General features: G+C 34.1%; 1 protein-coding gene across 2 annotated transcripts in view; it reads left to right on the top strand.

Moving 5' to 3' along the window:
• The window catches only part of LOC118197994 (uncharacterized), an 82,681-nt gene that overhangs the window by 3,797 nt on the left and 53,036 nt on the right, over nucleotides 1-25,848 (top strand). For both annotated transcript variants that reach the window (XM_085814109.1, XM_035369577.2), the window contains exons 2-4: nucleotides 2,229-2,330; nucleotides 11,948-12,080; nucleotides 22,381-22,457. In XM_085814109.1, coding sequence (XP_085670235.1) covers nucleotides 2,229-2,330; nucleotides 11,948-12,080; nucleotides 22,381-22,457 — 312 coding nt within the window. The remainder of the gene's footprint in view (nucleotides 1-2,228; nucleotides 2,331-11,947; nucleotides 12,081-22,380; nucleotides 22,458-25,848) is intronic.

The following is a 25,848-nucleotide window of genomic DNA, read 5'->3' as shown; positions in this document are numbered from 1 at the left end:
AGTGAAAAATATTTTACAGTCCAAACATGTTTATTCATATAAATGTAACTGTATCATATTTACTTTATAAACTGGTTAGACGTATATGTTATTACGCATAATTTACCGAAGTCTAGATATTGCCTTAGATTAGACAGAATTCAGGTTTGCCAACAAAACCACAAAATGATCCATTTCTATACGGTATAACAAAACGTTCTCCATTGTAATGCAAAAATTTTAAGTTTTCCCCTCTTGACACAGTTTTATTTAGCTCATTTTCACCGTTTGTTTGCTAGGGACAAATTTTCAAAATCATTTTTCCTTCCCTTTCACTAGGCAATTTTCTTAAAATTTTACAAACATACGTATTTTCAATTAAAAATCAACAGCACAAAGACTTTTTACTTCCTTGCACGAAGTAAAGGAAGTATTGCAGTCGCGAAAAATTTCGGGTATTTTATTTCAACAAAAATATTCATTTTGACTGCTCTCGAATCCATTTGAACTATATTTTTGTGTGACATCTGTTCGTACGGACAGAATAAAGGACACTTTTTTTTTTCGAAACCGGATTGTAAAATGAATTTAAAATAGATTTAGAAAGGGATTTTTTAATGTCGTCTAAACGTAAGAACGTACATACGTATATATCTCGCATAAGCCGCAGAACGTTGAAATTTGGTATATACGGCAGCTGTAACATACAGCTGTGCAACCCTCTTTTTCGTTGCAAACTCCGTACCAAACGTATATAAAATTATATATATACTGCCACTCTTTTACCCGGCTCAGTGAGCTCAGTAGTTTTGTCCTTATATATTGAGAAATTATGCTCTTTTTAATGTAAAATGGATTGAATTAAGTTTTTCTTATGTTATTCTTATGTTGTTCATTGAATGGGAGCTGGTTTGTTCCCCTTGAAAAGTCAGCTAATGTCCGATCAATAGCAATAATTACTTACTTTTAATTTAATTTCTTTTTCACAGTTTGAAATTTTGTTATTCATGATTTACTTCAAGTCCCCGTAAAACATTTTTAACAATTTACATTCAAGTTACTTTAAAACATTTTTCGGAATTAAACTTCCTACCTATGGGTTCAATCTTTTTAGACACTTCTACTAAAATTAATATTAGGAGATAATCAATATTTCTTTAGTAAATAAGTTATTATTATCTTACTTTGCAGCTATTGCGTAAGTATTAGAATAACTTGTTTTCGAACTAAGTGAATATAAGATCATACAACATATATATGTATGTGGGATTTAAAATTCATAGCTTAATATTTTTCCTCGCGCGCTGTCTAAATTTTAGCTGTTGACTACACAAGTGTGTTTGCCACATTCAAATAAGCTAACCTAACCTGTGGTTGATTTTAAACATTATGTGAATTAAAATTATAGAGACGTTTCCCTTTCTAAATGTTACCTAATTGTGAAACTCGATGTTTCTAGCCTAGATTTCTAATCGATTAGAAAGGAAACCAAAAATACCTAGTTTCAGAATTACTTAATTAAAATTAGGTGGATGAAAATTCTAATGACTTTTTCTTTCTAATTATTACCTAATTGTGAAACTATATATTTCTAGACTAGATTTCTAACCGATCAACTAATTGATTAGAAATTAAGCCTAGAATATGACATTAATTAGATCTCTAATTAATTTATAATTCTAGATTAGATTCTAATCTATGTTAAATTCAATTTGGTTTATTTTTTCTTTTTTGGTTAAAAGCATTTGTTTTATTGTATTCTACCAGTGTCCGATGTTATGCAAATTGTATTTCTTTCTTTGTACCGAGGAGCGGCGCAGACGCAAATTTGTTAGGTTTTTAAAGCTCTCGTTTGGAGCTTTGAGGTTGCTGTGAATTACTGGAGTTTCAACTAAGCAGAGGTTCTTCTGAGTTTGTGTTGGTAAGCCGCTACCGAAGTCGGAGTTTGCAGTGTGGTCTTCGCCGTTCCTCAACCAACCTACTGTTTGAAAGCCAATAAAGAAGTTTCGGTCAACATCATGACTCTGAGGTTTCTTGGGGTTCTATACTGAAGTAATATCAAGTCAATTTACAGTCCACTATTTTTAACTTTAAAAATTTGTTTCATTAGTTCTAAAAATGCTGCATCTACCTGAACTTTAAATATTTATATATCATATGATAAATTTATATAAATGAAGCATTAAAACAAAATAATTTCTTTCTTATACAGAAGTAATAAACGTATGTAATATTCTCAATCTTTGCAGAGGAGGGTGATAAATGCACTACTCATGATTATGGCACCATTCCAAGGCAAGAATGTGGACCTTCATTAACATGTCATAAAAAGGAGAAAGTATGTGTACGTGGTATGTGTGAAACGTAATATTTTTAGCTTTTGTTTTAATGATGTTGTTCCTTTTCTCGCTTGTGGTGTAACAAATGGTGCAATTGTAATGGTTTGATGGAGATAACGTTCACGATCGACAGGATAATATGTAAATACATAGAATTTATTTTTTAATACTGAAATTAAAACCAAGCAAAATTTAAAATTTATATATATATTTAGGTACTTTATTATTACTGTCCCCCATTTTATAAACAGCAACAAGATTATTGACCAATCGCCAACGCAATCCATCTTCCCATGACCGGCAGTCCTAACGATGATCATTTAAAGTTAGCTCGTGACAATAAGAGTTCCGAGTAAACTGTTATCGTATTTTTTTCTTTTTTCTTCCACATAAATGTCAACAATTCATGGTCACTCACAATACTGCAGGTACGAGAACAGTTTTGATTATTGGACGACATTCGACATATATTTTCGTTTTCAAAATAAGGAAACAAATGTTTGATTTACCAAGAAGTGAGTAAAATGATTGATATTTCATTCAAAAAGACGTATTTTACATAGCTTTCGAATGCTCGAAAATGGCAGTTAAATAGAACTACACATCAACGAAAATATTTTGATGTGCTATGAAAAGTTTCAAGCGAAGGAATAAACGTACGTCTTGACAACTGGTTCAGTAAATTCAGAATGCTGTTTACAACAGTACACCGATTTATTTACTGTTGGGAAGAAAAACCGACTCCAATTAAATAGTGAGAGAATAAACTTAGCCTTTGCAAAAATACAAATATTGGCTGTAAGAGTGTTTTGAAAGAGGTGTATTCTCTACATCTAAACCAAAACTTAAATAAGTGAGTATAGGTGGTCCTGGTAAAATTGTGAACATTAAACGAAAATCTGTTCATGCAGGAAAAGAATAATGCCTTCAGAGTTCTTCCACTATAATGGATATTTGGCAGGTTAAGCTGAGAATCTAGTAGATTCCTTCCTGCACAAGTTCCGAGTTCAAGAGACAACAGGAATAGAGAGGCAAACATGGCAGAAATCGTTGACCATGTACAAGAAAGACTGGTGATTTATTCACCTTGTTGACGAACATAGAAAACAGGGGAACTGCAAAAAAGCAAGTCATTTTACTGTGAACCAGAAATTTAATTTTGTTGATCCAGCAACAACTGCTTCTTCGCAAAATACTGTGGCTCTTCGCTACGTGACGGAAGAAAAAATCAACCACGAACGGTTCTCCATGATCACGACTCTTACCTTGCGGAATTTATGCGGATAAAATGTTTCCGATGCAGTCACAAAGTAAATGTGACAAGAAAACATGATCCTGGCGCCAACTTGGCATTACAAAACGGGGGCTGTAATAATAACGACGTACCTTTTCTTCTAGTGTTGTCACTTTCTACAGGTAATAATACTAGAAGATACTAGACATAGTACTAGTAATAGACATAAAATAGAAGATCATAGCCATAGGTAATACAAATGTATGAATATTTTTCTCCAAAAGAGAGCCCACCAGTTGCCGAGCGGTAAAGTCGCTGAACACTGGTAGTTCGGTCCGAGGTTCGAACCCGCGAATGGGCTGGCTGCATGGGCGTTTTCGTGGTTTCCCCATGTGTAACGTGTATACGAGCCAGTTTCCCTTAGAAAGTCCTCCCCGAAGGCATCCCTTCCCTTAGGTAGATAGCCCTAGTGTGCTTTGCCATAACTAAATACACACACCATTCTCCAAAAGAGAAGCAAGCAAAATGTGCTCCTTATCTGGAATCGCATTATTATAACTCTAAGTAAGGAAACATTTTAATTATTTTCCCAAATTACGTGTCTAAATTATTGTTATGAATTTTGTACTTAGATAAATAATTCTAGTAGGTAAAATCCTTGTATTTCTCTGTGAAATGTAGCGCGAAACAAATATTAAGAGAAAGCTATACCGAGAAAGTAAGAATACGTGCTCTTAACATTGAGTAAATAGGTATCTCGGTAATAAGTATTGAAATTGAACGAATTTAATTGACCACTATGTTAACTGTAACCGTAATTTCACACTCTTATTTCTTTCTAGAAATTCAGAGAAGCGGAAAGTACTAGAAATATCTCGCGGCCGGTTGAAAACTATTTAAGGCCGAATCTTTTCTCAGTTGCTTAGTTATTGCTGTTGCGAGTTGTTTAGTTCCGCGTGAATGGAGATTTCCGAGTTAGCTTTCTTTTTAGATGCGTTATGCATTGTGTTATATTTAACGTTTTTAGTAGTGTTTGAATTGTAACTACTGATTATACTGCGTGATATTGTAAACACGTCTACGAATATCTCTCAGGAAAATTCCAAAGTTCTGATACATTTCTTTTGATAAGAATAAATTTTATTAACCTATTATCGAACTTGTACATTCAATCTGTTAAGAACCCGTACGCACGTAAGAGCAAATCACAAGAGAAAAACATATTATCGCTTGATATTTCCGCTTTTGATGCTCAATGAACTTAATTAATATTTTTATCATATTGGAACCATAATAATTTCAATAAAATAACTTTCGCGTTTAAATTTAAGTTGTATTCCAGTGCTCTTTTACGCTTCTTTTTTGGAACTATTACTCTGTTAGTGATCCGATGTGAAACCCATTTTATTTCTCCCATTTTTAGTATAATACTATACATCCGTCACTGAATTCTTAAAGAAAAACGTAATGTACCTTCTGTTGGCATTTAAACATCACTTTTGTTTCATAAACTGAAGCAGGCTTTTCTTCTATATTCAAGCTTTCCTTCAGAAGGCATTGCAAATAAAATTTTAATAATATACCTCTACAGACGAAACAACGTTTCCTCGAAAGTTCCACGCTTCTTCTAGAGTTACAGAAAAACAGTAATCTGAGTTTCAATCTAAATACCTCGTGTCTTCGTTCGAAATTCTTCCCTCAGCGTATCTTCAAATGCAACATCGCACTCAAATTTTATGTCGCAATGTAGTTCTTCTACTTCTAGCCTAGAAACAAACTTACCTTAATATCCTGTCTGAAGGAAAATTTGAGCGGGTACACACATTGATTTCTAGAGTCACTATTTTCGTATTAAATATATTTTTCTCCGATTTTAAAAGGAAAAAAAGACTGCATAACTTCCTTTAGCGCCGGATATTATTGAATCATTAACGTTTACATTATAAGCAATATTTTTCTTTCCTTATACGAAGTAAAGGAAGTACTGTGATCACGAAACATTTCGGGTACCATATTTCAACGAAATTATTCATTGTGACGCTATCGAATACAGTTTAACGATGTTTTTGCGTGACATCTGTACGTAAGGGAGAGAATAAAAGACTTTTTTTCCCAAAACGGAAAAGAGGAATAGCTTCAGAACGTTGATGAAATTTTGTATGTATGAATACTATAACATGTAGCTGTGTACCTTTCTTTTTGGTTCAAATCAGCCGCATAAAAAAATATATCGGGTGATCAAAAAGTCAGTATAAATTTGAAAACGTAATAAATCACGGAATAATGTAGATAGAGAGGTAAAAATTGACACACATACTTAGAATGACATGGGGTTTTATTACAATAAAAAAAATGGTTCGGTATGGGTTGGATTTACCACATCTACTGTTATATGGCCTTTTTTCTTCGAGGAAATGCGTGATTCTGGTTTTGTAACTGCTACCGTGACGGATGAGAGGTACGCCGATATGTTACAGAATGGCATCGTCCCCAGCCTGGCTGATAAACACCTGCTGGAACGTACGATTTTTATGCAGGATGGCGCTCCACCCCATATTGCTAGACACGTGGAAGATCTCTTGCGCGCGTCGTTTGGTGATGATCGTGTGCTCTGCCGCCACTTTCGTCATGCTTGGCCTTCTAGGTCCCCAGACCTCAGTCCGTGCGATTATTGGCTTTCGGGTTACCTGAAGTCGCAAGTGTATCGTGATCGACCGACATTTCTAGGGATGCTGAAAGACAACATCCGACCCCAATGCCTCACCATAACTCCGGACATGCTTTACAGTGCTGTTCACAACATTATTCATCGACTACAGCTATTGTTGAGGAATGATGGTGAACATATTGAGCATTTCCTATAAAGAACATCATCTTTGCTTTGTCTTAATTTGTTATGCTAATTATTGCTTTTCTGATCAGATTATTGCTTTTCTAATTATTGCTTTTCTAATTATTGCTTCTCTAATAAAACCCCATGTCATTCTAAGTATGTGTGTCAATTTTTACCTCTCTATCTACATTATTCCGTGATTTATTAAGTTTTCAAATTTATACTGACTTTTTGATCACCCGGTATATATATATATACATATCTTTATTTATATACTTTTGATATATATATATATATACCCGTTCTGTTACTCGGCTCGGTGAGCTCAATTTTTTTATTCTTATACGTTGGTAAATGTTTATATATTTATGTATATATATATATTGATTTAAAAGTAATTGAGTTATTTTTTTCTTATGTTCCGGTTAAAGTTTTTATGCCTTTTTAGTTAATCTGCTTGCTTTAATTGTTGTAGAATTATCAACAATTTAAGGGTTGTTTACGTGCAACTAAGCCTAACTTAGCACCCATATTTGTTTATATTTGAAACCTAGCAGAATAGTGAATTCAGTTTCTGCACCTTCAGTGTTTTTTTGCCTATTGGGACCAAGTAAACTTTCAGTCTTGTGCACCAAAAAATCTGCCTTCTTGCAGGATGGCCGAATTCCTTCTTTTTGCACAGAAACTCTAATTTTAATTTTTTTTTTAATTTTAACTGTTTTAATTGTATTTGATGACTTATGTTGTTTTATATTTCTCAAATTTTAATGAAGATATTTTCAGTTTTTATGCATTTTTTCCTTGCCGCGAAGTGAATTAGTTGAATGAGAAATATATCTCTAATGAAATTCGAGGAAATAAGTTTAAATGAAATGCAGAAAAAAATATGTGCAGTTTAATAATCCGTACAAGGAAGTCATGTGATATATACCTCTTATTTTTTACCTTTGCTATTCTTCTTCACTTTTTAACCAGTTTCAAATTAAAAAAGAATAATGGTTACACTTGCAAAAACGCGAATTAATAATTTTGTGTGCCAATAAAAAGAAATGTTACAATTGAAGATTCGAACCCCAATCAGAAAGCAAACACTTTTTTGTATGCAATAAAGGCAATTCCGTGAGAAATACTGAGGAGTATTAATGCATTCGAGTAAGTAAACTATTAATACGTTTTTAATAATTGCTTGTCAATCAATGAAATACAGTAGTGCGAGATAACACGAATCCTCCCAGGCAACAAATTAATAATGAACGCATCTTAAAATGCTGATTACTCACAGCTTAATGCGCTGTTATTATCAACGATATCACTTGAAATTATTTCATTTGTCTGTCAAAACGAATCAATTATGATTTGTGCTAAAGGCAAATTCTCCAAAAGATATTTTTTGTGAGCAGGAAGCAGATTTATAACAATTTTCAGGATAGCGTTTAAAATTTTAAAGCCATTTTTGCAAAAAATTTGAACAAGTCTAATTCTTTTTCAACTTCACTTCTTTTTACTCACTAAAGCAAATTGCAAAATTTGCAAAAACGTGATTTTTGACTTTATGTATTTTTTGCGTTTAATTCGCTATTATGGCCTGTGGAATCAAACTTAAAATATACTTACAGGTTTTGTTGAAGCTACATTTAATGTGTCAAATCAGTGAATGCGAAGCTAATATCACATCAGCATCACGCAAACATCACACCATTATCACAGCAACAAATGTAAAAAGCAACAGATTTTTTCTATAAGTGCATTTCCTCACAGTCAGTTTAAACGACATTTTTCTGTCCGTAATATTTTATGCATGCAGACGAAATTTTCATTTGATACATGTATTCAGCGTGGGTCAAGCAAACTTAAGAAATACTCATGAAATCTGTGTAACCTATTTATATAAAATATTTGGAAACAAAAATTCCTCTAAATATTGCACTCGACCGGCCATTAAGGGAATTTGTTTTCCAATACTACAGTATTTTTAAGAAACAGCGGTTAAAAGGTGTTTGCTGATATTGTGTCCATATGTTTGAAACTTGAAAATTTGTATGAAGATGACAGAGAGTCTGAGAAACACCTGTACAGGTAAATCAAAACATTTTCGATTTCCTGACTTTGTAGGGCGAAATTATTTCCTTGAGACGCAGAGTTTAAAAGCCACAGCTTTGCTAATAGACACTGGATGTGTTGATGCAGAAGCATTAACTGCCCTCATGATTATTACTGTAGCACATACCAAACAGTTTTTTAAATAAATTGTAATATTCGACCAAATGTGTGTTTTGTGTGCCAATATTAGCACAAGAAATTCATCAGCATTTTCCAAAAATACTTTCTTTTCTTGCAGAATGTTGTTTCAGTTTAGGTAACTTTAGCTGATATAAATCATTCAGCTTTTCGAAAGCTAGAGTAATTACTTTTGTATATGCATACCGTGGTGTCTTCTCTTTGATTGGAGGAACAAGTTAATGCTCCAAACACTAGTTGCCCTGCACTCTGTTAATTCGCCCTGGAGGTCGGCTGGGAACAATCACAGCGTTCTAGCTGGGTCAATATTTGGACAGACTCGACTTCTGGGGAAACATTAACAACCTTTCTCTTCACAGTGTCTATAACCATCGTTTATTCGGTGGTAGGTTCAGACTCGGCAGAGACCATATGGTACTATCTTGTCAAAGATTTGACTGCCCCTTGATTGTGGAGACGCTACATGGTTAGCTTTCGAAGGTGGTCCTTGGGGGTTTTACTCCCCTTCGTCAACACTAGGGAAGCTTCGATGTCTAACATCCGTTCTAAGTTTTTTCGGTGAATACGTTGCAGTCCACCATTTTTCGTTTCAAAAACCAGACCTTTGTGAAACTGATATTGTACCGGAAATGTCTCCTTAGATCTCCCTAGAGGTTTTGACGTTTAACCGTGTAAGGCAGCCTCGAGCTAGCCAGGTCTGGGCCCCCTTCCTCCTAGTGTGCTGCTATGCTGTACCCTAATAATTTAACAGGTGTCGCTCAAATGTTGAAAACTGCGCACGGCTAGCCACAAGAAAAGCTCTGCGTTGAACAGCAAAAGAACTACATTCTCGTCCAAAATACTGTCAGTCAGCTTGCTGCTAGCACGGCCTCTAGAAAATACAACATTGTATTTTGAAGTTTGAATTCATGCCCTGCATTCCCAATGTCTAGATTTGATTATTACTTCTTTTTTTAGCTTTGAAAACCAAAAATATTTTTTAAAAAGGGAAGATGTCAGAAATACCTTCCAAATAGTTTCTGAATTTCAAAATTGGTATTTTTTATTCGCGAAGGAAAAAGTTTAATTGTTATATGACGGGAGATATGAATTTACTATCTAGTATATTTTTATTAAAAGTGCCGAATGACTGAGAAGTCATAAAAGGCAGCAAATTAGATGCAGTAGCCTAACACTAATTGTGCAGTGAACGAGTAATTTTAGTATGGCGAGAATCGCCAAATCTATCAGGAGATTGGTACCATCTAGTCATCGAAGATATAACAGAACACTATTTGGCTTTTTCCTTCAAGAGTCCTGAAAAATAAGATACATGTAGATAATCCAAGTACCTTTTGCAAATGCCTGCTGTAATCACTACTAACATACCGAAAGATATACGACTTTTTTGACATCACTGGTAAGCAGTTTCAATAACCCTCTACAGATACCAGTGCAATAACGTTCCGTATATTCAGTGCCAAAAAGAAATGATAAGCACAATGATATGTATTTGGTAGTAAAGATAATGCTCTAAAATAAGGAAAACATCTACATGACTTAAGATAATCAACATGTGTTTTTAATAGGCTACTTTCTTTATATTAAAGCAGGTAGCTTGATAATGTTCACTTGTATAAATATTTGCTTTCAATAAAGTCTTAGTAACTTAGTAAACTTAGAAATTTTGTATCTGGATTATTTTGTTCGGTTTCTCAAAGAAATTATATGCATTATCCACTAAGAAGAGTGGTGGTCTGAATGGAAATGAATGTATCATGGACTTAGATAACGACAAGGTTAAATGTTAGACGTATTACAGCACAGTACAACACGCTATGAAAAAGGAACTCCCAAACCTGGGCTATTTGAAGCCCTTAGCAAATGTCCCAACCCCTGGAGGCAATCCAAGGAGTCATAACCCCCCGGTCAATCGAGGGGGACAAAATTGCACACAGTCAAGGTTACACAAGTCAGTAGCGATCCGCAAGCAGTCGCCTACAAAGAGAACGAAGTCAGGTCAAAGACTGTATCCAAGTACTGACCAAGAGAAGCCAAATCCCCGAGAACAACCTTCAGTATATCACCATGTAACATCTCCACAGCTAAGAGACAGACAAGACAGTACTAGTACGGTCCCAGCCGAGCCTAAACCTACCACCGAACAAACGATGGTTCTAGTCACTGTGAGCACATTATGTGCCCCAGGATTCGAGTCCGTCTAGGCACATGTCCTAGCCAAAACGCCGGGAGTCGTTCCGGCATTTTGGCAGTCGACACTCTGCCATCCAACAAGCGTTGAATGTGCTTATTATTTCATGAATAGCAATCCTAAGTTATCCACTGATTACCTTCCTCTCTTTCTGTATGACAGGATCAGACGAAGAACTGCAAGTATATCTCAGCTTATTGTGGATAATTTTATCGCAGCCCAAAGAGGGTCAGAAGAATGTTTCATGTGAAAGAATTGTTTGAGAGAAGACTTTTCACGTGTGTTCCAATGGATTGGTTTACACAGTCACCTCTACAAAGGCTGGCAAAAAAACACGTCGCAGTGAGCATACAATAATGGACCTCAGTAATGCTAGCACATAATCCAATCGCTTACAGAACTATGACTCAATCGCATTACGTTCCAGAAAGTGAAAACGAATACTACATAAAGCATTCCAGTATTCTCGAAAGGAAGACTTACAAAAAGAAGAATATCCTAATTTGGATTACAAATACTCTGGCTCTTACACTGACCTTCAAGTACTTTTTTTTTTTGTCTTTGAATGTTCTGTAATTTCACAACCTTGATCCCCAAGTCCTTGATTTACACACGATCTCTTTTATTTCCGTGGAAGTTGTTCATTTTTACATCGATGACTGCATAGAACAGCTGTCGAGCGGTAACTTACATATAACGGAATTTAGTAATTAGCCATTTCAGCTGCGATGCGATAATGCAGTTGAACATTTAAGGAATCACTTAGCAAGATCTTCCCTGTCCCCATCTACGAGATCACTGAATAAACTGCGAAAATATTTAAGATCTCTGACAAGAATTCATCTAACTTGCATTCATGCCAGGAATTCTTTCAGGACTAAAAAATACTTTTTCATTTATATTTGAAATACATTTAGGTCACCATTTGATCGGCCACGTGATTTTTACAAAAAAACGCATTATAATTTTTTCAGATGCGTATAACTATTGAAAAATACAATAAATGCTTGTAATATCTGTACATTTGCAAAACGATGTTTCGCTTTTGACTCAACATTTATGGCTTGAAACTATTGTTTTCTAACTTTCAGAGAAGAGTATTTCAGAATATTAACTTTTGTTTTTCTTTATAGTATCAACTCAGTGTGTAAAGGATCAACAGAAATTAGACCAAGAATCTTCAACTGGAAAGTTATTTCAAAGGCCGAAGCCAAAATGCGATGACTTTGGACTGTATGAGGCTATTATCTGCATACCTGGAGTTCTGTAAGTTTTTTATTTTCCTGATTTGTTGTTAAAGTACTTTGAATAAACATATACTAAAATCAGAAATTTTGCAAATAAAATTAGTTTGCACATATCACCATTTGGTTTATCACCAAATAAGGTGATTTTTAAAACGAAAGCTAAGCAGCTGTGTCCAATTTCGAACTGAATCGAAATAAATTCTGTTAAAACCAAATTAGTATCTGATCTTTAAATCTACAGTAACATCCAAAAAAGCAATGAAATTAATTAATTCTTCAGTTTTACGTGCTATCTACTGTTTCAAATTAAAAAAATTCTTTTTAAGGACAGATAACTGAAACCTCACTACTAAACAATACAGATGCAGCCACTCTTCTGAAAATTTAAGATACAGTTTAATTTTTTTAAACTTTGCAAAAATACTACTGCAAAAACATTAGGCAAGAATTTTATTTTATTGAGTAATGTATATGTATTAAAATCAGCCTCAACTGTTTAATAATATACAGTATAAATAATCAACAGTATTAAAATAAAACAAATTTTTAGATACAATCTCTAACAAAAACAGAAAAATCGAAGCAACACAAAACTATTTGCAAATTAATCTTGTAAAAGTGCAATAGTAAAAATGTAAAGATTAATATTGTTACGAAATGTACAGGCGCGGTAGAATGGCTTCTCCGCAAAGCAGTTTTAGGGTTGCCATAAAATGGCAAGGGGAGGCAGGGTTGCACATTTGGCGAGAAATCGCCCATTTGGCGATATTTGGTGACAGAATTGGAGATATACCATAGACTGATGGAGAACCTTCTGGAACGAATTCTTACCGGTTTAGCCCAGAATGTTCTCAAACACAGCTATATAAACCCTGCTGGTCCGCAGTCTGTTAGTGTGTGTGTGCCTCGCATAAAGTGTGAGAGAATCAATATCGAGTTGGTGTCTCGTCTAGCGAGTCAATCTCTGCGGAGTCGATCGAGTTGACAGCCAAGCAACGAGTGCCAAGTGGGTCGTCGAGTTCATCGAAGGAGTCTGTTAGTGTATCGCGGTTAGTGCATCGTCGAGAGAGCGTGTTGAGCTCCGGGAACGACTGAACCGAAGAGTCGGGAGCTGTGCTCGTGTGTCGTCGAGTGCATCGCGAGTTGTAGCGTGGAGAGTCTCGCGAGTACGTGGAGTTCCGAAAACGACCAAACAGAGTCGGGAACTGTACTCCGAAAAGCAGAGTCGGCTGCTTTGCAGGAAGCTGTCTCCACCGTTATAGCCTGATATCCTGAAGGCTGTGTCGCTGATCGCGTCAGCGTGTTTATAGTAGTTCATCGACGACTGCAAAACGTGATTTGGAGCTGACCTGACAATACTGCCCAATAAGGTGTGTTTCGATACTTCATCAAGTGTCGTCGTTATTCACTCCAAATCCACACAAACCCCGTACGAACGTGAAGGTGAAAATAACATAACAACTGGTGTCAGAAGAAAGGAAAAACGTAACAATATTAAGTTAGGCTATTGGAATACGACAAAGCACGCGAGAGCTATCTGCCTAAGGATACTTTCGTGGAGGACTTTTTAAGGGAAGTTTACTTTTATTTACGGTTACACATAGAGAAAACCATGAAAACCATGTTAGCATTACCAGTATTCAGCGGCTTTAACCTATTGGCCACTGGTGAAACGTAGCGCTGGTAAAACTAAGAGGAACGTTACAAAATTGTCTCTGATGCTTCTGCAGAGCTGATCGTCACGCTTACTTTAAAGGTATTACTATTATATTATATATTACATTATTGTTTTATTTCTTGGGATAAGAATAAATTTTATTGACTTTTCATTGGACTCGTGCGTTCAATTTATTACGAACATTTTATACACAGAACAATATGTATATTACTAAAAAAAGCAATAATGTATTTATGGTAAAATATTTACCTTTTAAGATATTTCTCCCGCCTTCTTAGCATGCCTTCGTGGTTTAGTGGTCAGCAGACTCGACGCGAATTCAAGAGGTCCGTGGTTCGACACCTGGCGAAAGCGTTGCTCATTTTTCATATTTCCTGTCTCAAAATAACCTAATGGATCTATAACCTTTATATCTTTATTTTATTTTTAATATCTGGGGTCGCGGATAAAACTCGATGATACAAAGGGGTCATGAATGAAAAACGTTTAGAAAGCGCTGAACTGGTTCATCTCAAAGCTCACCACCTCCATAATTTCGGGGATCTGAAACAACAGCGGTGGAATGTTTGAGAAAATGCATTAAATCACAGCATTAAGCAATAATATCCCTTTATGAGAAGGCCATATATCCATATGTAGCGTCGTTAGAGTGAGCTTTATCCCTTACAGATTAATGGTATTTGTGTATTTCAAAATAGAAAATAAATATATAGTGTATTGTTATAAGGTATTTCTCCCGTCTTCTTGGCATGCCCGTGGTGTGGTGGTCTGCACGCTCAGCGCGTAATTGAGAGGTCCGTGGTTCGATTCCCGGCGAAGGCGTTGCGTATTTTTCAATCTCTCTTGCTTCCAAAAACTCCTAATGTCTCTACATTGTAATAATTTATTTCTCTCTTCTTGTATATCATATACTCCAATTTTCACTTAAATTAGTTATGGTTTCCAGATATTTCAATTGTTTTTCTTTTACTGAAGAATTTACTTATAGAAGTCAGTGCGATAAAAGTATAAGATTTAGTTTTGATAGGATAGTTTTATATGTTTTGGTTATATGATATCGTACTTGTATAGATAAACTACAAGTACGAAAGAATAAAGTTGCTAAAATGCTCATAAAGAAAGAACAAGCTAAAATGTACATTGTTAGTAAATGGAAACTTACTGCATTTTAAGTAAATCGTTCCACTTTGAAAAAATCAGTACTTAACCTTACTTGAGTAAAATTTCTTTAAAAAGTCAGTATAATAATTGCGTATCAAAATGTTATTATTTTATTATTCAGCCATCACAAAAGAATACTATAATGTGATGACTGAATAATTTTATAAATTCTCGTAATACACATTGTTGATTTTCACACCATCACGTGACATCTGAATTGGAATAGATGAGGAAAGCCTACTGTCAGCGATGCATCTGGCAATGTCCGGGCATTTTCTAGAGAGGAGAAACACTACAGACTATTTAGTTTGGAGTGTTCATATATAGATTAGAAGTTGATCGTAACTAATGGGTTACGAAAGAGTACTCGTACCCCGTTATAACATCTGAGTGGCAGCCCAGACGGTATAGTGATTAGGGGAACCGCCTGGGGAATGGGACTATTCTCTATGGCCGTTTCGCCGTCGGACTTCGCCGTCAAGACATATTTTTCTTTACACGACTGTATTATATCTTGTCGTTTTATATAAAGTTGATTTAAATTAATAGCTCTGTTTAGTTTAATAATTTAATTTAATTTAATAAACATTTTATGTAAAATGTTTTTGTGCACAGTTTTAAACAAATACACCGTTACACGTGAAATATTAATATCAAGAGATTAAGGTGCTGACAAGATTACAAAGTAATTTCGTTTCCCATTCAGATTTCATAAGGCGGGAGAAATATCTTATAAAATAACAATATATATATATTAAAAGTAACTTTTAAGAAGTATACAAAAGGTAAACATAATTATAAACTAAATAAATTTAATACTAGTATAATATGGAAAACAAAAAAAATTTCCTGCTCTGTTAACTCAGTCACACTACAGGTCCACCCCACCCCCTTTGGGCACTTCGTGGAGGTTCAACCTCCACTATTACCCTTCCAGGGAAGCAGCGCACCAACTGGATGACACCTGGCAGCACTGGTCGTCAATTGCTCCTGCCAGTCGCATGGGCGAGCCCGTCGCCGAGGGACATTACCCAGCTAACCGGGGGGAAACCCCCCGGCTACGGAACCAACCGCTCAGGACATGACAGACCCCAAGGCAGGTCGATAAGTCACCTTTTCCAGGGCCTTCAGAACCACCAAGTTCATAAATTGTATACTCCCGTGGCCGAGACTGCTTAGGTACAGATCCTGGCCAGTAGCTTCGCAGAATTCTCTACGTCGACACCTGGGGGGGGGGGTATAATATGGCAAGATTAAATACAGTCGTGTAAAGAAAAATATGTCTTGACTGCGAAACGGCTACGATAAAATGGCGACGGCAAAGGTTCTAGACCCAGCCGACTGCGATACAAAAGGGTCAGGGCTCGTATCGCGGAGAAGGCATAGTGGTATTTGTCCGGCCCCCCTCATAGGAGGCAAAGATGGCTCACCTATTAGGTGTCTCCATAATAAAGTGACCACTGCTTCTGGCCTTAGTATTGGCCAACGTCAGTGGACAATTCCTTTGGGGGGGGGGGAATAAAATCTGAGTTACAAAGACATAGCTTTGTTCTAATTCAATTCGGTAAATGCGATCAGTATTAAATTCAGAGCAGAATACTTCTTCTGTGCACGCGATATTTGTCTTTCCTTGACCTACATATAAAGTTTAATGCAAAGCTATCGCCATATCACTTACGTTCATAAAAGAAAAAGAAAAATCATAGCTTTTATGACGCTATGAAAGGAAGTTATGTAATTTGCTTTTGCTTTGCAAACCTATTTTATGCTTCTCATCTATCAGCTATTTTTAGCAGACAGAATTTTATGCGCGGATCGCAAAATCTCTCGCCTTCTAGTGAAAGGCTTTTGATAAATGGAAATCCATAATTGGGCATATGAGATAAAAAAACGCTCAGGCGCACAAGAAATATAAGGAGATGTGTATTCTCCCGCTTTTATGAAGTTGCCCTTGCTAAGATGAAGGGAGAAAATATACTTTTAGCAAATTCCCGACGGTAAATTAGGGATCAGCAATGGTTGTCATGGTAATGAAGATAAAGAAAAATACAGCTCGTTATAGGACTCGAAAGCGAAAAAAATTTTACATGCGCAGATATACGGATTTAAGCAGCTTTTCATACTGAATAATAAATGTGAAGCTGTAGAGATATGCTAAAAATTGACACGCATTGTATTGCAATAGAAATTCGGAGAATAACTTAGCATGCAAACATTTGTATTATGTATGTATGTATGTATACTTACCCATATAAAAAGTGTTATAAAACTACTGGTAGGTTGAGTACATTTCTTGAGCGAGGGACATTTCTTAACGCCCATGATTTTCTCTCAGAAAATGAATCAAATAAACTAGATGCTCTGCCACAAATTGGTCACTCGACAAATTTTTAAAAAGTGTAGATTTAAATTAAATTAAATTTGCGTAAAGGCACTGCGCAAAAATGTGTCAGTGAGTTTATTAATCAGGTATGGCAATATATGACATAGGTGTCTGCTACAGGGTGAGTGAGTAAGTGACGGAGGACATGGGCACCATCCCTCTACCGTTACGGTTAATTGGTATGAGCACCACGTCCGCCCTTATCTAGAATGACATAATTAGGTACTTAGGTTATCACTACCCTTTCAGACTTGCATGGTACAAATTGCCATACTCTGACTTGCAGGACTATTATACATGCCGTACCGTATTCGGACTTGCTTATTCATACTTGCATGGTGCATTTACATTCATATTGCATGGTACATATTTCACACATTACATATTACACATTACATTTACTGGGAAAATGATTATGACTTATGTTTAAGGTTCTTTGCATCCGTGAGGTTCAATATTTACGTTAATTATACATGATTAGATAATTAGGTTAACTCTATGCATTCATTATTATTTACAGACTTGCATGGTACATATTACACACAAAGAAATTGATTAATACTTATGTTAAAGGTACTTTACACCTTAGGTACTTAGGTTAACACATATTTAACACTACGCATTCATTATTGTTTACAGGTTTGCATGGTGCATATTATACACATTACATAGTATAGATTATATTTACTGAGAAGACTTGCATGGTACATAGTACACGCATTACATAATACAGATTACATTTCTAAGAATTTAATTATTAATTAATAATATTAATTAATACTTACATGGTACATATTATACACATTTCATAGTGCAGTTTACATGAGAGATTGATTAATACTTTTGTTTACGGTACTTAATATTTATGTTTAAGGTACTTTACTGTTTGGTTCAATTCTTACTTTAAGTATGTATAGTTGGGTGCTTAGGTTAACACATAGGTTGGCTTTACGCATTAATTATTATTTACAGTTTGCACAGTACATATTACACACATTGATACATATTACACACATTAAATAGTGCATACTAATTAATTAGCATGGTACATATTATACACATTAAATAGCACAGATTACTTTACTGTTATTGTGAATATTGACATGGTACATGACATGGTACACACAATTACTGAGACATGGAGTATATTTGCATGGTACATATTACACACATTTACAGTTTACAGTTACTAAGAATACAATTGCTGAGAATATTAGCATGTTACACATTACAACAATATTAGATGGTACTTATTGCACACATTAAATAGTACAGATTACAATTACTCAGAAATTTAATAGTACTTATATCCGTTATGTTCAGACTTGCATGGTACCTATTACCATATTCTGACTTGATGATATATGACTATTATATGTTCTATACCCTATTTAAACTTACATATTCGGACTTTCTTGATGCATATACATTCATATTGCATGGTACATATTCTCACACATTACATACTACATATTGCATTTACTGAAATTGTTTTTACTTATGCTTAAGGTACGTTGCATCCGTGAGGTTCAATATTTTAATATTAATTAAACATAATTATATATTCATTATTGTTTACAGACATGCATGATACATAGTACACACATTACATAATACTGATTACATTTACTAAGAAGTTGATTAATAGTTAATAATATTAATTAATACTTGCATGGCACATATTACACACATTACATAGTACAGTTAACATTTACTGAGAGATTGATTAGTGCTTAAGTTTAAATACTGAGAGTGATAGCATGGTACATATTACACACAATTACTGAGACGTGGTACATATTACACTTATTTACAGATTACAATTACTTAGAATATTAGCATGGTACATATTACAGGCATTTACAGATTACAATTACTTAGAATATTAGCATGGTACATATTACAATAATATTAGCATGGTAAATATTACTACAATATTAGCATGGTACATATTACAGACATTAAACAGTACAGTTTACAATTACTCAGAAATTGAATAAAACGTATGTTGTGGTACTTTGTGAAAATGATTAATACTTGTGTTTAAGATACTTTATTGCTGTTAGATTCTATACTTACGTTTATTACACATAGTTGGATACTTAGGTTAACATTACTCATTCATTATTATTTAAAGTCTTGCACGATACACAGAATCGACTATAAATAGAACTGTGATGAGTTATGTAAACGTTATATTTTCATTATGCTCACTGGCGATGTTTGCCCATTTTACATGGTGCATATTACAAACCTACATATTACATACTACACACACTACATATTGCAGGTTAATATTAATTTGCATGTAATATACATGCAGTGAAAGTCACCATGTTGAAATATTGTAACATTATCAATTTGCAGAAGAAAAGGTTATCTACAGATTGGGGTGCAGTCTGTGTATAAATAGTCAGATACGTGATTAATAGGCATACTATATGCATAAGTCTGTGATTCATATGCAGTAGTCATTATGCTGCTTGACACCATAAGATACATTAAGCAGTTTGTTACAATTCTGTGCCAAGTTTACCTAGTTCATATTACAAACCTGCATTTCACATACTACACACATTATATAATGCAGGTTAATATTAATTTGCATGTAATATACATTTTTGCTGCATTTCATTTAGATTTTATTTCCTCAAATTTCATTAGAAATATATTTCTCATTCAATGAATTCGGTAGCGTGCAGACCACCCCACCACGAAGGCATACCAAGAAGGAGGGAGAAATACCTTATAATGTAACATAAAACAGGAGAGGATGATTAAAAGTGAAGAAAAATATAAACAATTTTGTGAAACAAAAGCTTAGTGTATCGTTTCCGCAACGATCGTTTTGTTGTATGTATTGCTCGCCATTTTAGTTCTCCTTAAAGTTCTGGGTTGTTATTTTCATTCCAGCTATTCCTGAGGTTTTATCTCATTCCCTATCTGGAAATTATATTCCAGACACAACATTTTCCTCATCAGAGAAAAGCATTTTTATTATTTTTTATTTGCATTATCTTTAGACTATAGTGGCTCACCAGAGGGCGTACGGTAAAAATCGCTGAACACTGATAGTTCTGAACTGGATTCGATTCCAGGCAAACGGGCTGGCTGCATGGGCGTTTTTGTGTTTTTACCCATGTGTAACGTGTATACGAGTCAGTTTTCCTCGGAAAGTTCTTCACGAAGGCATTCCTATCCCTTAGGCAGATAACCCTAGTGTGCTTTTCTATAATCATTTAAACCAAACCAAACTCTTAGACTCCAACACAGTAATGTAGCAACGATCTACATGTTGCTCTCACCTCCACGTCCGCATTACTAAGCGTAATGTCCTAGAAAGTTGCAATAAATTTATCTATCTCTTAGTTTTTATTGTATTTCTGTTCATTTACAGGGATTTCAGTGTTACTTTTTAGTTGAATATACAAATTTTCCAAAAATATAGGGCGAAAATGTCAGGACAAGGTAGAGCGAACCAAAACAAGTAGATATTGTAATAACATTTCATTACAACATCTACTATGTTGTAATGATATTTCATTACTACATTCAATATAATTCAGATTTTCTTATTCAATTTATACGGCGCATTGGCTGGTACAGGGCAGTATTGAGATACAAGTAAAATCTGCTGGCGTAAATCATCGTACCCGTGTGAATTTCGAGCGGCGTGCATCGTTACACGAAAGCGAAACTCACCGACATGTATTTTATACACGAGGTTTCAGCTGAAATGGAACCTGCAGAGAACAGACTTTGAGCAGCTGCTCCATTTTAATCAATACTCTCATGGATAAAACAAATGTCGATGAGCTTCACTTTCCTGTAGCAATGCATACCTTTCGAAATTCGGTAAATGATTCTTTACTCTAGTACAGAGTTTCTTAAACTTTGTGTCGCGACACCAGTACATCAACGCATCATTTCTGCACGCACAAAAAATTTACAAAACCCAACAAATTCTCCATTACAAAATCTGTTTATTTCGGTGCCCTTTACATTTTTGCCATTTATTTTTGAATAAGCCTGTGTAAAGGGTACAGAGGAAGAAAATTAAGGTATATCCACAGTAGATGATGGCAACTTACATTATTCACAAAGCTTTATAAAAATTTCAAACGTTTTCCTATGCGTTAAATGGAAATGATATGGAGGAGAATATATAATATGTCTTTGAAAAGTTTCATTTTCAACTAAAGCAAAATTTAGCGAAGAAGTATTGGAGAATGTCTGACTTATTAATGTACTTTCTTGTTGAAAGTAGTATGTGTTATTTGCTTAAAATACTTTACTAATTTATGATGCGTGATATTTTTCCACCTCAGTCGCTTCTGTCAGTCATCGATTTTTTTTCTCCGCTCAGTCGAGAAACCGTAGGTTGAGGTTTTGCTGTAATAGTGTGTTTGAAGAATTGTTTTACTTTCTTAAAGAACTATAAACAAAATTTTAGCTTCCGAATTTTCGCTTATTGAGTAAAACAAAGGGAATCATTAATTTTTTGCGGTTCTTCCTCCTTTAAATTGCATATTTTAATTAACATGAAGTAGTTTACCTAACGAAAGTCTCCTAGAGTTGCCTTAATTATTTTAACTCTCCTAAACTGTAAGCTAAGGCAATGGGATAAAAATTACCACAGCCGAAAGAATATCAAATGAAAAAATAAACATATTATGTTGTGCTTGAACAGTGAGTGTACCTTTTAAAATCATCCACAACATGGTATAAATAAAACAAAATTCGGTTTGTATCAAAAAAATGTAAAATCTTGTTCATTTTGTGAACAAGGACAAGGCATAATATAAGGGGATCACCTGTGGTCCTCAAACCATAACTGTGGATTAAGTCAGGTAAAATAGTAATGTTTTGTAATTTTATATACTTTTTAATTTTAATTCACTTTATAAGATGCTATTTCTGCCCATTATTTTTTCAATCATAAATATTAATTAACTTTTCATAAGGGTTCATTTTATAATTATATTAATATTTTAGTCACAGTAAGCAGTTTCAGGGAAACCTTTCTTAAATGACATTAAATACTTTATTTGATTCTTTAGTTTTCAGAAATACTTTATTTGATTCTATAATTTTCAGGTGTTACTGTGTCGATAAATATGGTACGAGAATATTTGGAACGGATGTCTACAAAATGAAAGACTCCATGAGTTGCAGTAAGTCGTTTTTCCTGATTTCATAATCAAATTTCAATATATTATTTTTCATAGTTTTATAGGTAGAACGTAGTTAAATTTCTTAATTTATTTTTAATTTACTGTAAATTTTGTTTAAATACACATAGACAAGGACGCGTTTCGTTAACAAGGACACGCAGGGTTTCTAGAATATTTTTATTTTAAGTTATCCTAACATTTACATTTATGGTAACTTCTGTATTCAATTACATGATTATAATTAGTATTTCCGTAAAATATTTTTTTAATTTAAAAAAAATCTGAAAGCTTTTAAATTCTATATAGCGCTTAGAGAAACGGTTGTGGTTTTTTTAGTCCAAAGGGATTTGAATCCCGAAGGACTATTAGTTTCGTTTTGGCATTTTGCGTCGGACGGATAAATGTCGGTTCACTTTTCAAACTGTTGCCATAAAATGTTAGAGTCCTGCATTGTATTTGAAGAAATTAAATAATGAAAATCTGCGTAAATGTATGTATATTTCTCACATTGTCATAAAATAACGGTACATAGAGTCATCGAATTTTGAATAACGTAATCCTCCAACGAATATGAGCATGTGGAAGACCAAATTTGAAATTTGAAATTTGTTTTATAATCGATTTCCTATTTTTTAAAACTTTGACGAATTTTTGATTAACAAACTCAAGGATTTCAAAGCGAGCAATGGCAACGTTGTGCAGAAAAAACATTTTTATGTCCAGCGCGTGAGTCTCTGTATCGGAAATTCTAAAGATATGCTCGTTTTAAAACTATTTTGCGATATTGCTGTTGCACTGGATCTTATGGTTTAAGTGCGAGGAACGTGATATTTAATAAAGAAAGGTAACACACAAAATGTTAAAAAACGCCCCTTTGGACGTAATTTAAAATCTGAAACATTTCAGATTTTTAGTCCAAAGGGATTTGAATCCCGAAGGACTATTAGTTTCGTTTTGGCTATTTGCGTCGGACGGATAAATGTCGGTTCATTTTTCAAACTGTTGCCATAAAATGTTAGAGTCCTGCATTATATTTGAAGAAATTAAATAATGAAAATCTGCGTAAATGTATGTATATTTCTCACATTGTCATAAAATAACGGTACATAGAGTCATCGAATTTGGAATAACGTAATCCTCCAACGAATATGAGCATGTGGAAGACCAAATTTGAAATTTGAAACTTGTTTTATGATCGATTTCCTATTTTTTAAAACTTTGACGAATTTTGATTAACAAACTCAAGGATTTCAAAGCGAGCAATGGCAACGTTGTGCAGAAAAAACATTTTTATCTCCAGCGCGTGAGTCTCTGTATCGGAAATTCTAAAGATATGCTCGTTTTAAAACTATTTTGCGATATTGCTGTTGCACTGGATCTTATGGTTTAAGTGCGAGGAACATGATATTTAATAAAGAAAGGTAACACACAAAATGTTAAAAAACGCCCCTTTGGACGTAATTTAAAATCTGAAACATTTCAATTTTTTTTTTTTTTTTTTTTTTTTTTTTTCCATTTACTTGCTTATACATGTTTTGAAAGCATTTGGGATAACGTCCGTTTGGGCTAAAAATATTTAAAAACAGTATGTCTTTCGAATTTACGATAGACAGTTTCACGCCCTTGAGATAAAAATGCTTTACTCCGTCCAGTATTCCAGTATGTCTTCTAATGTTGTGGCACTTCTCGGATTGAAATCATTGAGTTTGTTCATCAAAAATTCGTTAAAGCTTTACAAAACATAAAATACATAATAAAACAAATTCAAAATTCGGACTTTCCGTATTCAAGTGAAAGACTGAGTTATTCAAAATTTGGGTGCTCTAGGTACCGCCGTTTTTTCACAGTGAAAGAAACATACATACATTCATGCAAATTCTTTATTACTTAATTTCTTTAAATACAATGCATAGCCATAATATTTGATGACAGCAATTTAAATTTTAGTTGTTCGACACAAAATGCCGTTTCCATACTATTAGCCCTTCTGGGCTAATGCTTCTTTGGGTTAACCATAAATAAACTACGTAACCGGTAACAAATTTTATTGCTCTGAAATAGATGAACCTCATAAAGGGTTTTTATACTATATGTAGCAAATACTTTACTATCCACTTTCTGATTCGTAGATATTTATATTTCATTTAGAAGACATACTGAAATACTGGGAAGCTGGTTCCTGCCTCAACTGAATTTAAGCAGTGGTGATTACCTCTTCTAACAATATAGTTCTCTGTTTCACTACCACAGCGTCACTCATTGAAAACATGTAGCAGAGTATCTCAATCAGACAATTTTCACAGAAACAAAGACCTTTTTCAGGAATATCTCAATGAAACATTTTCACGGTTATGGGTAAGAAGCACAGAGCAAGAAAAAACCCTTTAATGCCATGGTAATTTTTGTTCCTATACGTGATCCAGCAAGTATTCTTGAGAATACTTGCTAGCTTTCTACCTCCAGACCCCGCTAATACAAAGGATCTTCACAACCGTACCACTGACACTGAGGTTCTCATCGGCCCTGATATCCTGGCAAAAAGCTTGCGGACAAAACTATTTATCACACATACATTTGCCAAGCCATCAAAGGTTCACATCTCGAGCTCTTGCCGTTCAAGGGGAAAAAAAATAGTTTGTCTTAATTTTTTACAATAAAATTTGGCATCGGTTCGCACAGATCAGAACTTCTTAAATATTTCACAAATTATATATTATTCTGTGTTATACTTGAACTTAATAGGCATGAACATAATCACTATTGAGTGCACACACATATATATATATATATATATGCACTCAATGGTGATTATTATTATTATTGCAAATATATATGTATATATATATATATATAATTGTTTCTTAAGAATAAATTGAATTTAATTAAAAAATCAAATTTAAATACAAATTTAATTCAATATTCTTTGCGCCATTGCTGCAAGGGATGAAATTTAAATTTAAACAAATTTAAATTTAAATTTTAACAAAACGTATAAAAGTAAAAAAGTGAAAGAGCAATTTTAAAGCCTAAAAAAATAAAAAAAGAAAAAAAGCCAAAATTTAAAAAAAATTAACATTTAAATTAGAAATTAACGTTTAAATCTTAAATGTTAATTTCTAAGGGTACCACTTTTATTGGTATTTCTTTTTACTTTTGGTTTTGACTTTTACTCTTGCCTGCATTGAATGACGAAACACGAATTGAATGATTGGAGAGTTAGGTTTGGAGGCAACTTCCCCTTGATAAGTCTGTCTCCTGCCTACTCAACAGTCATTCACTTATGCATTTTTAAAAAAATTGTTTAGTTTAATTTTTAAAAAAAATTGTTTAGTTTAATTTTAATTTGCTAAATTAGTGAATTTATTTTCATGGATTGTTTTTGCACTTGATT

This window comes from Stegodyphus dumicola, chromosome 3, assembly GCF_044657685.1.
Source record: "Stegodyphus dumicola isolate Sdum_Otavi_A_Nest chromosome 3, ASM4465768v1".
NCBI classification, from domain to species: domain Eukaryota; kingdom Metazoa; phylum Arthropoda; class Arachnida; order Araneae; family Eresidae; genus Stegodyphus; species Stegodyphus dumicola.
Note: the sequence above shows the minus strand (reverse complement) of the source record. Positions and strands in the feature narration are given on the sequence as shown.